The 13356-nt window shown below is 53.3% G+C and overlaps 3 protein-coding genes across 3 annotated transcripts; 1 reads left to right on the top strand and 2 right to left on the bottom strand.

Annotated features, from left to right (window-relative positions):
* Window positions 1-194: 194 nt before the first annotated feature.
* INS49_003710 (uncharacterized protein) lies at window positions 195-6719 on the bottom strand (the record flags this gene model as incomplete). The annotated part of the gene is made up of 13 exons (XM_043164500.1): window positions 195-949; window positions 1033-1258; window positions 1315-1873; window positions 2087-2133; window positions 2262-2324; window positions 2580-2656; window positions 3722-4131; window positions 4188-4438; window positions 4585-4809; window positions 5013-5122; window positions 5311-5526; window positions 5611-5905; window positions 6603-6719. The coding sequence occupies 13 exons, from the start codon at window positions 6717-6719 to the stop codon at window positions 195-197; spliced, it is 3351 nt and encodes a 1116-aa protein (XP_043019265.1).
* Window positions 6720-7347: 628 nt separating this feature from the next.
* INS49_003711 (uncharacterized protein) lies at window positions 7348-11576 on the top strand (the record flags this gene model as incomplete). Its single annotated transcript, XM_043164501.1, has 7 exons — window positions 7348-8254; window positions 8325-8403; window positions 8459-8738; window positions 8791-9706; window positions 9780-10586; window positions 10638-10895; window positions 10963-11576. The coding sequence occupies 7 exons, from the start codon at window positions 7348-7350 to the stop codon at window positions 11574-11576; spliced, it is 3861 nt and encodes a 1286-aa protein (XP_043019266.1).
* A 404-nt stretch (window positions 11577-11980) lies between these two features.
* Window positions 11981-12883, bottom strand: INS49_003712 (uncharacterized protein; the record flags this gene model as incomplete). Its single annotated transcript, XM_043164502.1, has 2 exons — window positions 11981-12047; window positions 12108-12883. 2 exons carry the CDS (start codon window positions 12881-12883, stop codon window positions 11981-11983), a joined length of 843 nt encoding a protein of 280 aa, XP_043019267.1.
* Between the last annotated feature and the right edge of the window lie 473 nt (window positions 12884-13356).

The raw sequence follows: 13356 nt of genomic DNA on the forward strand, positions 1-13356 counted from the left end.
ACTACAAATGATCACTTCCGAGAACATTGGCTTCGTCAGCGGGCGGCTTCTGGGATCGAAGTAAGAAGAGGTCGTCGGTGCCGGCGGAATAATGTCACCATCTGTGCATCGACGCTGAGAACACTATCATATTCCAAAACCCGTTCACTTATGTCAGTCTCGGAAATATGCGAACAAAGCTAGAGCGGCCTTTACTACTCGATGTCCCACGACTCTAACGCACCCCTCTTGCTGATCTTAACATCCACTCCCTCCTTCACTAGGCTCCGTCTCTCTTTTAGTCTCCTCTGGTCAATCCAATTACCGTGCACCTGACTCTTAACGTGGAATGGCAATTTGATAATGGCCTTGGGCTTCTTAAAATCCTTTGTGTCCAAAAGAATGACCTCGCAGAGATTTGCGGTCCTCCTCTCCACCATACACATGACCCACCCATCACCTTCCTCAGCGTCTTCTGAACGAGGGATGAAGATCGGCTCCTGGCATATTCCATCGAACCCTGTCCAGTAGATCTTGGTCTCGCCGGTGGAGTAGCGGTGCATAGCCACACCGTCCAGCCCGCCCCAGACGAGATGCTCCTCCCCTGGTGGGATTGGGTCTCGCTGGTCAGCTGGGGTCATGACGTTGATCCAGGAAACATCGTATGGCTTGGACAGGAAACGCTCATCGACGCGTGGGAACTCAGCCGGGATGTCCAGTACGACCTCGGGCTCGCTTGCCAGCTTGCTCCCGGTGGGCTGGGTCAGGTCCAGCTTAAAGCGCACAAAGTCTGCCTTCGCATCGGGTGCTGGCGTCCTCCCGTCGTCGGGCGGGAAGAATGGGAACCCGTTGTCGTGGACTCTCGTTGTCTCCACGAAGAGCGTGTTCCCGTCATCTTCCTCCCAGGCGCCGGCGGTGTGGATGAGCATGACGTTCCGGTCGTGGTAGACCCTGTACTCGCCCTCCACCCCTCGGGGAGCTTGGTGCTCTTACGCCTGGGGACCAAGATGAAGGTCGCGGGCAGGTCGTAGCTCCAAGCCCAGTGGTGCCCACCTTTCTTCATCCTCTCCACGTTGGCCTCGAACGGCCACTGGACGAGGATCAGCCAGTTCGGGGTTATGGCGCAGTCGTGGACTGGGCCACACCAAGGGCTCTTGACCCACTGTTCGTCCTTCTTCTTTCCGTCTTTGTCCAGAGCGTAGACGACAATGTCAGTGCTTGCGAGTCCTTTGGCCTCGTATCCATGGACCACGAGCTCGTCGCTGAATGGATCGATTTTCTAGACAATTGGTTAGTTGGTGGCCCAAAGCAAATGAAGTCGGGAGAAGGTGTTACCGGGTGGGCAGTGAAAGTCTTTGACTTGATTCCTTGGTCCCCGAAAGGATCATATGTGATGGTATCGAGGGTGTGCGGGTCGACTTGATATGGAAGCCCTCCCTCCTTCAAGGCCAGGAATTTGTCCGCCCACAGCACCAGGTTGGTGTTGGCTGTCGAGTCCACTGCCGCCCGCACGCATGGGTGGTGAGAGAAGGGATTGCGGTATAGTCCGAACATGGCTTTGCCAGCTTTGCGTTCGATTTGAAAACGCTCAGTCTCGACGTAGCGCACTTTCAAATCAACCTTCCCGTTTTCGAAGCGCAGCGCGGTAATATTTCCATCGCCGTCAAGTGGTACGTTGCCGGGATGAGGAGGCACGAATGGATCGACGGTTACCCGATAGAAGGTGCCATCGATCTCTGGAGGAATATCGCCCAGGACAACAAGGTCTGCCACCTCGCCTTGAACGCGACACGGCAGGTTGGACCCGTAGAGGTCCTCGGAATTGGGCCATTTGGACTTGAGGCTGACCCCGTTCTTCTGTTCTGGTGCAGCCTCGTTCCGAGTTCCGATACGGCTTGGTGCCATGATCCCGTTAGAAACTCGTCAGGGTTGCGCGCTGGCTGTGTTGTGAACTCGGCTTCTTTACAACGTTCTACAATCATCAATCCCTTTGGAGAATCGGATCGCGACCTTACTTTTACGTGCGATCTGGGGTCCCACAGACTGAGCATTGACAGCCGGTCGTCCCGCCAGTAGTGGGTGTTTCCCCGCAAGTTGAGACGCTCACTTTACCGAGATGGTCGCAGCGGCGCACACGAAATGCTGCGACTGGCACTGAGTGAGTTGGAGAATGCGCCCTCGGTCTCAATTGTAGCCTCCAGCTTCTCCAGCTTTGTAACGTGTGGAATAGGGGAGGCTTGACTCGAGGGGTTCCGGATCAGAGGAGCGCGCGGGAAGCAAACCTTAGTATTTTGACCACGCGAGCGCTTGGCCATAGTGCCACCTGAGTGAAACGGCATGGACGCCTGCACAAGTTAGCGAGGACCAAGATGTTGAGTCGTGCCTGTGGACGCGTATTGGGGGACTTATCAATGGGTCCGGACTTACGGAAATATGTTGATTTGCACACTAGCCAAGTAATTTGGTAGACATTTGGAGCCACTCTTTATTCTATCTCTCGCCTTTGGTGTAGATGTCATACGTGGGCATCATTCTAGAACATCTGATTTGAAGCTGCTAAGACGGAGGGTGCGCATAACTTGGCTTCTCTGACAGTCTACTGCATAAGGCACCTTGAATGTACCTAGGTAGTTGACTTGCAGCTTGGTGTGCGGTGTCGCGTCTGTCGCGTCTCGGCCTGAGCGACAACGACCATCGAAAGGTAGCCAAGCGACCAACATTAGTCTGCCTGGGAATATGTTTCAATGCTGAAGCTTTTGCTCATCCAGAAATCTTCTGGAGATCATGTTCAGGCTAATCTCATAATTTTAACACTTAGACACTCGTGACTGGTCGCGATTGGTGCAGATAGTGAGCAGAGTAGTGGTCTCATTGAGCACGTGCGGAAGGGCTAACTAAAATCTGCCGAATGTCTGAGCACTTGGCCGCCAGCCTTTCGGATTCCTCCACGTTATCTCTCCAAGGGCTCTCAGCGTAGATCATGGTCACACGGATGAACCGTTGAGTCTCATGTGGGTGATGTCCGAGACTGGACGCAACCAGTCTGTGTCAAGCATAAATTTTGTGCATGAGAAACGAAAATCCACAACGGCTCAGTGTTCGGACGACCGATTCTCGAACCATTTGCTAGTGCATGGGCAGGATCTCACTAGCAGTATAGAGTTTGGAAGCAAAAGGTCCCATGAAGCCGCCCCATCCAAGTGTCCAAGTCTAAATCATAAATCATCTAATACACAGTCCAGAATTTTGCTCCGGCCTCTCCGTTTTGTGACTTCGTTCATGTGCTAATGTACAAATGTAACACAAAGTTCCAACGCATACTCGTTCGCGTCTCAAGCATTCGGCTTCGAGGTTGGCGGGTCCCTTCTTTGTGTGTGTGTCTAGAGCCTCGAAACTCCTGATGCACCGGTCCTGTATAAGAGCACCGGACGGGCATATTAAATATGCCAAAGCAACTTGCAACGATCATCACGCTGATAAAAGCTTCATCTCCCCTCGAGGCCCAATGTCCCAGGGAGTGCAACTGAACTGACATCCGTTGAGGCCCCCCAAAGGAAGCCTCGTGGTTGAGTACCTAGGGATGTCCTGGCCTTCCTGTTGCTTGCAGATCTGTGAAAGAAAACGAGCCGCGAACCATCGAGTAATTAAAGAGCCTTTCAGAGGGTATCCTCTTCCAACAAGCCCATCATCTGCTGGTTGGTGTGGAACCAACCTCCGAGCAGCATCCCCTGCTGCAGCATACCTGGAGCAGGCACGTCTTGATTGGACATCGGTACGCCCTCGAGGCCTGAATAGTCTTGCATGGTGAGACCAAGACTAGGCGCTGGTATACCAGCCCCCTCGGGGCCATCCCCGCCCTGCCTCATGTCCATTGCTCCCCCAGGGTTGAACCCCAGTGCATTAAGATACGCGTCGAATTCGCGACCTACGGATGCTTGCTCCTGGTTTTGCTTGACCTCGACATACTTCAGAGCCACGTTGTACAGGACATGGAACAGCCGGTGAAGCCGTGCTGTCGACTCGGAATCTCTTGACGCTGGCTCGAGAGAGGCGACGCAATCGTGAAGTCTGTCCAAGTCGCTCATGTTACTGGTCTCAATGACGTGGCAGAAAATGACAATGAATGGATTGAAAGGATTGTAATGAATCGTCCTAAAATTTGCTTTGGTTAGCGCGTGACCTTTGATGGTTCAAACTTGCAGATTTACCAATGCAAATAGAGTGTCCTGAACTGGGCGTCGTAGGGCCTCAGACGTTCCATACACTCTTCCTGCTCCTCGAGAGCCGAGCGTGCCGCGTCGACGCATTCTGGTGTGAAAGTCGAGGGGGAGCCGGGCGGAGAGGGGATCGCGCGATAGAGCAGTGTCAACACCGACCGATTTAATACTTTGTCCATCATGTGCATGAGTTGGTATGTGTCGATATCGAGGGCAGTGGCCCATTCTGGATGGCTGGCAGCCTGTTTCCACCATTCATGAGTCTAATAGTCTGAGCGTTGGGTTTGAAAAGGAGCTAGAGGTATAAGGGAAAGGGAATGCGTGTGGGTGAAGAGGGTTGCGACGACACGTAGGTCAATCCTGGACATCCGGAACGAAGAACACTTACATTCATATCTTCGCTGCGCTGCATTACTGCCATGACCTCGTCTGCCATGGCCTTGACCCGCGAGCGTCGAACCTCGTCCGACTGTCCTAAAGCCGCGGGGCTATACAACTCCTCGTAAGCGCGCCCTTGAATCCGTGCGACATGAATCCATGAGACGAAGCTTAGGTCTGCGAATGAGTAGGGCTCGGGGCCCAAACCAGGATCCGGAGGCAACACAGTTATATCCTGTTGACAACGGCGTGTTAGCAGCTTCTTCTTCAACCGGCCACTCCGCAGTAATGAGTTTTGGCTCGGAGCTCAGCAAACGTATCACTAATTACTCTCGGAGATGCAGTTGGGAGATTCTCACATAGTCGGGTAGATTTGAAGGGCGACCAAGGCGGAGTGAGAGGGCCTTGTCGATCACATAAGTGGTCCAGAATAGCCACTTTCTTCGGTTCCGAAAGGTATTCCTTTCGTTCGAGCCATTGTCTCGGTGAAGACCCAGGCTCAGACATCTCTGGGCTGAGGCTGAGCAAAATGACCAGGCCAAGGATGGCTTGGAGTTATCAATAGCATAGAAAGACTATAAAGACATGTCCTACATTAGCGAGTGGCTCAAACCGTTTCAGGCTGGAAAGGAATCATTTACCGCCATGATAAGAGCTTCTATATGGTCTTGATCGCCCGGGAAATGGAATGGAAGCGTTGAGAGACTTGTCTCCAGACTCTCACGGCAGAGACGACCTTCTTTGATCAGGTCTTCACGGCGGACATGAGTGCCAAGGTCTTGGTCGGGGCTCGCGATGCTGAGGATGAAGAAAAGCCAGTACAAGCCGATGCTGACAATGATGTAGTCTGCTTCCGAGGACTCAGATGAAAACAGGACCCTAAGGGCACGATCCGTGAAGCTCTCAATAGACATGATGCTGCATAGCCATAGGTAGCCCACGCGAGGATTGTCTGAGTTGACGGTCTAATCAGCCAGGTTCCCGAGGACCCCTGATATGTCCACATTGCTTCTCTCCGCACGAGGTGTGTACTCACCTTTTGCAATCCTCAGGCTAGCCATCGCTAGATTAGAATTGGGTAACATGCGCTCGTAGGGCTGGGCGGGCAAGGGAGCTTTGGCGTGGGGGAAGACGGCCTCGCGGACGTCATTGTGTGTTTTCCGGGCGTGGACAAGGGAACGAAGTGCACCTAGGGTCTCATCCATCTCGAGCCGGAAGTCCTGTAGTGGCCCAGCACGGAAGGCCTGTTCCAAGAAATTATTGGCAAAGTCATACTGCGCAGCCATGGACGACTCTCCAACAAAAGCAGGATCGGTGGTGTCGGTGTGTGGCTTGGGCGGAGCTAGTACGCAACCATAGCTCGACGTAGACGCCGGTACGGATGCTGGGGTAGGCGCAGAGTTGCAGGGCGTGTTATGGATGCCAGCAGTATGCTCACGAACGTGTGATATTTGAATGCTGGTCTGGTTGTCGGAACTGTGGGATGGTGAATCCACCTTCAGGTTTTCGAGCAAGCCAACCAAGCTAGCAAGCCTTTCTTCAATGCGATCGATTTTTCTTTCGCTGCATACCACATAAGTCGTCAGCGGAAGAATGGAGGGACGGTTCAGGTGTGTTGGTCCGCTGCTCTTACTATTGGGGGGATATAAGGACTCGTTGCCGTTTCAGGCGTTTGGTCTGGGCAGCCGCGTAGGTACAGGTCACCCGAGACCGAACGCAGGTGGAGCACGGTTGGCCCCTATCACAACCAACCTACCCTCTCAAGTGCTTTTTGTCAGCCCAGGATTCAGCGAGCAGAAGGCTATTGTAGACATATGTATATATGCAGCCCTGGGTGGATAGATGGCATGGTGAAGAAGTACCTTGCGTGAGCGGCATGGTTCACACTGCGGTGAGACATGTTTGTTAGCTTAGAGACCACGACTATAGGTGGAATGAAATGTATGCAATCCGTAGGCGAACGGTTAAGTGGGTGCTGGTGGAAAGGACCTGGTACCCAAGTACCCAAGCATGTAATTAAATACCTACCGCACGCCGGCTCTTGGTCTCTGGGCCGCCGGCTGGGTCTTCGGCGGTCACATCGCCATGCACAACGCCGCCTTGCATGTCGGCATCACCATCAAAGCTTTCGTTGTCCACACCCATTGGAGCGGCCTCGGGTGTCTGATCGCCGGCAGCGAGATGTGTCTGGCTCCGCCAATCTCTCTGGGGCAGATTGATAGTGCTCGTCGGTTCCGGAACATAAGAACAGCGAGCGTCCTTCAGGAATGTGCATGTGGCGTATGGCAGAGAAGAACCAAGAAGAAGAAGGCTCCGAGCGTTGACTCCGGCGGACCTGAGCTCGCAGCCCGAGGGGTGCGAGCTCCGAATCCGACTGTTTAGTCAGCCACACCAGCAGCCCGTCCGCAATGGCACACGGCTCGGAGGCCGAGGGCTCCTGCATACGCGGAAACCTGGGTTACAGCCACGACTTGGGAGCGAAGACCACCAAAGGAAGTAATGGAACGAAAAGCTTGGCTGTCGTGGCACGTCTTGGTGGATATAATGCGGATAGAAGTTGGTCCACAATGCAATTCATCCGTTTTTTTCTTAAGGGTTCAGCCCCAGCTACAGTGTACCCCTTTTCCTCGTCGTCAGTCATGTGAATTTCCGAGTCAAGACTCAACACGTGCTGCACACCTCGATAAGTGCTGGTGTTTATTACCAACAATTGTGGCCTGACTCTCTTTTGTGGCACTTTCGTCCACAGGCTGCCACCCCTCAGTCCTCAACAATGGCGAACGAGCCTTCGCCAGCCTCAGAAGAGAAACATGCCCAGACCACAGCATCAAAGCCGCCGGTGGACCCTGCGGATCAGTCTGCGACACCAACTGACGGCCAGGAGCTCACAGTGACGTCCGGTGCAGCGTACTTGCGCATTTTCACATATGCAGAGCCAATACATGTCGTCTTGGGGGTAGTGGCTTTCGTTGCCGCCCTGGGTTCAGGCACAGGCTTGGCCCTGGTCAACCTCGTGCTCGGCCAGTTTGTGGGCATTTTGACCGACTACGTCGCAGGGGACATCTCAAGGGACAACTTCATGAGCAATGTCACGACCTACTGCTTATATTTTGTCTACATCGGAATCGCGCGCCTGTTCCTGACCTATGCATATACGACTCTCTCGAATTACTGCGCCTATCACATTGTACGCAACATACGACGACGCTACCTGAAATCAGCCCTCAGCCAGGAGGTTGCCTTCTACGATCAAGGCACTTCTGGGTCGATCTCCATGCAAGCAACGTCGAACGGCAATTTGATCCAGTCTGGCATTGCCGAGAAACTGGCTCTGGCCTTCCAGTCGATGGCAACCTTTGTGGCTGCTTTCATCATAGCCTTCATCAGTCAGTGGAAGCTGACACTGATACTCCTCTGTATTGCGCCTACTCTGATCATTCTGATGGGAGTTGTTGCTTCGATTGAAGCCAAGATTGAAGGCCAGATGTTGGAGACCTATGGCAAAGCAGGCGCATATGCCGAGAGCGTTCTGTCCACGACGAGGACAGTACACGCTTTTGGACTTCGGCAGAGGCTCGTGGCCCGTTATGCGACTTATGTAGCTCATGCGAGGAGCCTTGGCAATAAAAAGAGCCCTCTCTATGGTGCTCTCTTCAGCATTGAGTATTTTGTGATATATGGTATTTACTTCTTCTCATACTTCACCAGAATGTCTCAAGGGCTCGATTTCAAATGACTAACGCACACCAGCTGGGATGGGCCTCGCCTATTGGCAAGGTGTCAAAATGTTCTCAAACGGGGAAGTGGATTCTCTGGGAACCGTGTTCACGTGAGTCCGGTCCATCGAGCAACCTGGCAAGAATATTCGGCTGACGAGTTACCAGGGTGCTTCTCTCTGTCGTTATCGCCACCCTGAACATCACAATCATCGCTCCCTACACAGTATCGTTCCAGCGAGCTGGGTCCGCTGCTGCACAACTGTTCACCCTTATCGACCGAGCCTCTCAGATAAATCCTTTCGACGAAGGCGGTGAACGGCCCAGTCAGACTGACGGAGTCATCGACATCAAGAACATCGGCTTTGAGTACCCTACAAGGCCGGGGGTGACTGTCCTCGAGGACTTTTCCTTGCACGTCCCGGCTGGTAAAGTGACTGCACTTGTGGTAAGTGTTTCTGATCAGACGCGCGGAACAAAGAAACTAATATACGTCGCAGGGAGCCAGCGGTTCGGGGAAGTCGACCATCATAGGCCTACTCGAACGATGGTACAAGCCTCGCTCGGGGGCCATCGAGCTAGATGGTCGAGCAATCGACACGCTCAATCTCAACTGGCTCCGGACCAACGTGCGCCTTGTTCAGCAAGAGCCAGTCCTTTTCAACGGCACCGTCTTCGAGAACATCGCGAATGGCTTAGTTGGGACCCCCTGGGAACACGCGACTGTCGAGGAGCAACAGCAAAGGGTCGAGCAAGCAGCCGACTTCGCCTTTGCTCACGACTTCGTCTCGAAGCTGCCCGAAGGCTACAACACACGTATTGGCGAGCGCGGCGGCCTCCTGAGCGGCGGTCAGAAACAAAGAATAGCAATCGCGAGAAGTATCATTTCTGAGCCCAAGGTTCTGCTACTAGACGAAGCTACGAGCGCTTTGGACCCGCACGCTGAGGGCATAGTCCAGAAGGCGCTGGACAACGTGTCCAAGGACCGGACCACCATCGTCATCGCCCACAAGCTCGCGACCATCAGAGAAGCGGACAACATCGTGGTCATGGCCAAGGGACGAATTCTCGAGCAAGGCACTCACAGCTCGCTCCTTGCGGCCAACGGCGCATATGCGCGTCTCGTTCAGGCGCAGACCCTCACTTCTAGCGCAGCTTCCGACGTCGCAGACTCGAGTTCCACCTCTGATGACGAGGAGGAAGCGAAGGGAGAGCAACATACAGAGATGGAGCTCTCTCGATCCCTCACGCGTTACGCCACGGCGGACCGGTTGCACCTGCAAAAGCTCGGTGACCGTGACAACTACGAGAACTTCAAGCAGTACGGTCTGGTGGGGACAGTATTGCAAATGATGCGAGCGACCCCGGAGCTCAATAAGATTTACGCGCCTGTGGTCCTGCTCTGTATTGCAGCAAGTGAGCAAATTTCATCCCCAACCAAGCATACTGGCATCAATGACTAACAGCTCCGTAGGTGGCGTTTTCCCAGGGCAGGCAGTGCTGCTGGGCGGAGTGATGGATATCTTCCAACTGCCCCTGGACGAAATGCGCAGGCGCGGCAATTTCCTGGCTCTCATGTTCTTCGTGCTCGGCATTGGTTGCCTGGTCGTGTACTTCTCTTTGGGTTGGCTCACCAACATCATCGCCCAGACACTGAACCAAAAGTTCAGGAAGAACATGCTCGACTCCATGCTCCGCCAAGACGTCCAGTTTTTCGACAGAGCCGAGAACACCGTGGGCGCCCTGACCGGTCGCCTCGATTCTTACACCCAGGCCATCCTCGAGCTCATGGGATTTAACATTTCCCTCGTCCTGATCACCATGATCAGCGTCACCGCTTCCAGTATCCTTGCCGTCGTCGTGTCGTGGAGGCTCGGCCTCGTCGGCGTCTTCGCTGGAATCCCGCCGTTACTCGTTGCCGGCTACGCTCGAATCCGCCTCGAGACCAGGATGGACGATGGAAACTCGAAGCGGTTCTCCCGCAGTGCTTCGGTTGCCTCGGAGGCTGTCACAGCTATCCGGACGGTGTCAAGCTTGGCGATCGAGCACTCGGTGCTGGAGCGGTACACGGACGAGCTTGACCATGCTATTCGCCAGTCGATGCTTCCCTTGTTCCACATGATGTTCTGGTTCTCGTTCACACAGGCCATCGAGTATTTCATCCTGGCACTGGGGTTCTGGTATGGCTGCAAATTGGTCTCCGAGGGCAGTGTGACGTTTTATCAGTTCTTCGTGTCATTCATGGGTGTCTTCTTTGCCGGACAAAACGCATCGCAGATGTTCGCGTATACGACGAGTAAGTGCTTCAAAATCTTGAGAAAGAAACGACAAAACTAACAAGTCACAGGCATTACTAAGGGGACAAGCGCGGCAAATTACTACTTCTGGCTTACCCGTCTACAACCGGGGATCATCGAAACACCGGAAAACGCCCAACATGGACCGGCGCGTGGCATCGAGGAAATTGAGTTTGACAAGGCCAAGTTTACCTACCCTCTCCGGCCAGGACATCAGGTCCTGCGAGGGATTGATATCAAGATCAAGCGAGGACAATTCGTTGCCTTTGTTGGTGCTTCTGGCTGCGGAAAAAGTACCATGATAGCATGTAAGTAAACCAAATCCCCCGCGGTTACTCAGCGCGTCGACAATTTTCTGACAAAACGTCCCCACAGTGCTTGAGAGATACTACGACGCCACAGCGGGCAGCATCAACATAGACTCGGAGCCCTTGACATCTCTCAATCCCCGCCTATACCGCCAAAATATCGCCCTGGTCCAGCAAGAGCCAACGCTGTACCAAGGAACCGTCCGAGAAAATGTCCAGCTGGGCTACGAGCAACACGGCGAGGACGAGACGCTGCCGAGCGAAGAGATGGTGGAGTCCGCCCTGCGGGCGGCGAACGCGTGGGACTTTGTGATTTCCCTACCAGAAGGCCTCAACACCCCATGCGGCGCAAGCGGGTCGCAGCTCTCGGGCGGCCAGCGCCAGCGCCTCGCGATAGCGAGGGCACTGATCCGGGACCCGAACGTGATCCTACTCGACGAGGCCACATCGGCGCTCGACACCGAGTCCGAGAAGATGGTGCAGAGGGCGCTGGCCGAGGCCTCGGCGGCGCGGGACCGTATCACTATTGCGGTGGCCCATCGTCTCAGCACGATTCGAGACGCGGACGTGATCTGTGTCTTTTACGAGGGCAAGATCGTTGAGAAAGGTACACATGATGAGCTTTTGGCTCTGGGTAAAATGTACACAAAGATGTGTGAGGCGCAGAGCTTGGACAGGTAGACTTTCTCAGCACGCAGGCTGTCGTGCTGGCAGGGAGTTCCCGGTATAGATGTGTAATGTAAATAGATGGGATGAGTTTTGGGATATAAACGGGTCTATAGACTGGGGGTTTCGCGAGATTCGAGATCCCCTCTTCACCAAGATGATATTTAGATAATTAAATTCGCAACATTAATATCTAATTTGACTTGATACGCTTGTTGGCTATACATGTAATGTTTGTAGTGTGCCTAACCCCCCCCCCCCCCCCGGGCGGGAAATGTCCTAGCAAACGCACACAGCTGAAGATTCCGGGTATTCCTGCTTCATTCCACGATTGTCAAGATTTTCTCTCCTGGCCGCTGGATACCAGTTCAAAGTTTGGTGTGTGATGAGACTCAGTTTACAAGCAAAAGCCTCCATCTTCAATCTGCGTATCTGGTATCAAGCAATATGGAACCTGCAAAGCTTTCATCTGCACCGCACTCAGAGCTAAGTTTGTCAGTCATGGCGCTCGTGAAATGGGAGATAATTATGCTTGCCTTTGCTAACACATCTGCGCCTCTGCCGAAGGTAAAGCCGGGATCGAAATAAGAAATCTGAAGCACTTCATCGCCCGGATCTCGCAACAAGCCTCGATAAAAGCGTGTCAGGGTCATGTTGCGGTGATCTTGTCTCAACACGCTTGCGGTATCGGCAGACGAAATGCCACGACGTGTGGGCGTTTGAGCACGGAACACGAAGGCACTTTCGTCAAAGTGTGCCTCGGGTGAAATGTGCATCTTTTGGCGGTATTTCGCACTGATCTCTCTGGCGATTCGGAGGTGGATATCTGAAGGTCGTGCCGCTGGGTGCGCCTCTTTCCATTGTGGCGAGGGAAAGACGTTACTTGTATATGTGGCGATGTGTCCAAGGGATGTGACGATTCCCGAAAGTGTGCTGAGCCATAGGCCTTTGGGATATATAGAAAAGAGATGTAGGAAGAAAGCCGCAAAAAGGCTGTGTATGACGCCAGACTTCCTGAGGCTGGGGTGGATGACAGTCAAGCCGGTATGTACAACTGGCTCTTTCAGACCAGAGACCGGGAGGATCACAGCCGAAAGGAAAGCGATAAGCTCATCACCTTGCTTGGCCAACACAATTATCTTATCATGGAAGGATGTGCTGGACGGATATTCGAAAACTTGGTAATTCGGGAGGGGGTCGAAACACAATTTGCCCAGCTGACAGAGCTGTGATCGCAGCGTAGTGATTTGCTCCACCGACTGTGTCATCCCTGGGCGGTCCAGAACCTCGAGGTCGTAGTCGACTTTATTTTTGATAACCATCTTGTCGATGCTGCAGAATTTGATGGTCGGCAAGAATGCTCCAATATAGTCAACGTCGAACCGTTTCCGGATAACAGAGAACCAGTGCAGGAAGCAGAGAATGTCGCCTGCATGTGAGATACGGCTGACGCCTTTTGTATCATTTGGGTGGTCAGACCGCAATCGGGTGCTTACACATCTTGCGTCAAGAATCGCAGGGCTTATCACTCGTGCTTGAGAAGTTGCCTGCCAATTCGTTGTTTTTCACTCTCGAATGCTTGTTGATCGTGACACAAATAAGCATCAGACAAGCTCTACCCCAGAAGGACACAGCACAAAAGTATCTCGTAGTACAGTTCCAATGTCCCCCTTGGTGTGGGCTCTGGTTATTTGTATTACACACAAGTTCACTTGCTGCTGGTGGTCAATTGTGACGTTTAAAATGATCAATTATTCATTCGTTATACCTGACTGCCATGAATCGACAGCACATG

This window comes from Diaporthe citri (genome assembly GCF_014595645.1).
Source record: "Diaporthe citri strain NFHF-8-4 chromosome Unknown scaffold_10, whole genome shotgun sequence".
Taxonomy (NCBI): domain Eukaryota; kingdom Fungi; phylum Ascomycota; class Sordariomycetes; order Diaporthales; family Diaporthaceae; genus Diaporthe; species Diaporthe citri.